Raw genomic sequence first — 1,335 nt, 5'->3', positions numbered from 1 at the left:
GTGGGAAGTCCAAGGTCCTTCTTCTTCCATCCAGGTCTAGGAAGGTGAGCATCCAAACAGGCTCAAGGTAATATATTTTCAATCCTGCCACTTTATTTATTCTTTAGTGTATGTCCTGAAAGATGTTATATCATTTGCCTTGAGACTATTGTTTCATAAGAATAAATAATAATCATGAGATTTTTATGCCACATAGTGTAATTAAATATTTTCTATTTTCCAGCTCTATATTCCCATCAAACACAAGACCTATTTGCACAGGAGAATACACAGGATTCAGTCCTGAAGCTGGTATCTGGAATATCGGTAAGTTTTAACCTAGAAACCTTGTACTTAAGAATATTTTAAAAATTTGGTGATGAGAGTAAAAAGAAAGGTTTATGTTATACTTGAAATAATTTTTACTCACCAGCCATCCTAGATAAATTTGCCAAAATAGGTCAAGAATCTCTATTGTGGATGGTGTCACATTAGATCTCATACATTTACAGAAGTTTCTTTTCTAAACAAATACACTTAAAGTCCTAACATATATTTTTATCTTCAAAGAAAGTTGAAAAATCTGAAAACTGAATGATACATGTTATATCAAGCATTCTCTAGATTTCCCACAAATATTAATTATAGTTGTGATATAGTAAGCAATTTAGATCCACATGAGAAGGTTTTTCTCAATAAAATCAGACTGAAAATACATCATAGATAGCTGTTTTAGTTGGGAAAATTCTTACACAGGTACTGATGCTATTAAACTGTTTTCTAACATCATAGATAGCTGTTTTAGTTGGGAAAATTCTTACACAGGTACTGATGCTATTAAGCTGTTTTCTAAGAGTTTTAGGAAGAATAGGTACCAGAACCCTCAGTTGACCAAAAAAAAAAATGCCAAAAACACTACATCACAGTACATATTTTCTCAGTATTTAAATACATAGTAGAAGGGTATTATTCCTGAGAAGTGTACAGAGACTTTTTATTATAACACACACCATTTTTGTTCCCGTATGACCAGAAACAAGAGAAGCATTATATAAACAATCAAAATGAAGAGAGACAATGCAACTATAAGGAGTGTGGGAAGAGCTTCAACAGATATTCCTGCCTCACTAGTCATAAGAGAAATAATTCCAAAGAGAAGTCATATAAATTTGAAAACTGTAATAAATCATTTTCCTATCATGCAAGTCCTCAAGCTCTCCAAAGAATCCCTTTTGGTGAGAAACCTTACAGATGTAAAGAATGTGGGAATTCCTTTACCCGTGTCTCAACACTGAAACAACATCACAGAATCCATACTGGTGAGAAACCTTACAGATGTCAAGAATGTGGCAAATC

The 1,335-nt window shown here is 33.0% G+C and overlaps 1 protein-coding gene across 1 annotated transcript in view; it reads left to right on the top strand.

Moving 5' to 3' along the window:
* The window catches only part of LOC101990486 (zinc finger protein 678-like), a 47,373-nt gene that overhangs the window by 45,386 nt on the left and 652 nt on the right, over positions 1–1,335 (top strand). The window contains exon 4 of the mRNA XM_026789987.1: positions 1,213–1,335. Within this exon, the coding sequence (XP_026645788.1) occupies positions 1,213–1,335 (123 nt within the window). The remainder of the gene's footprint in view (positions 1–1,212) is intronic.

This window comes from Microtus ochrogaster, unplaced genomic scaffold, assembly GCF_000317375.1.
Source record: "Microtus ochrogaster isolate Prairie Vole_2 unplaced genomic scaffold, MicOch1.0 UNK37, whole genome shotgun sequence".
In the NCBI taxonomy this organism is placed as follows: Eukaryota; Metazoa; Chordata; class Mammalia; order Rodentia; family Cricetidae; genus Microtus; species Microtus ochrogaster.
Note: the sequence above shows the minus strand (reverse complement) of the source record. Positions and strands in the feature narration are given on the sequence as shown.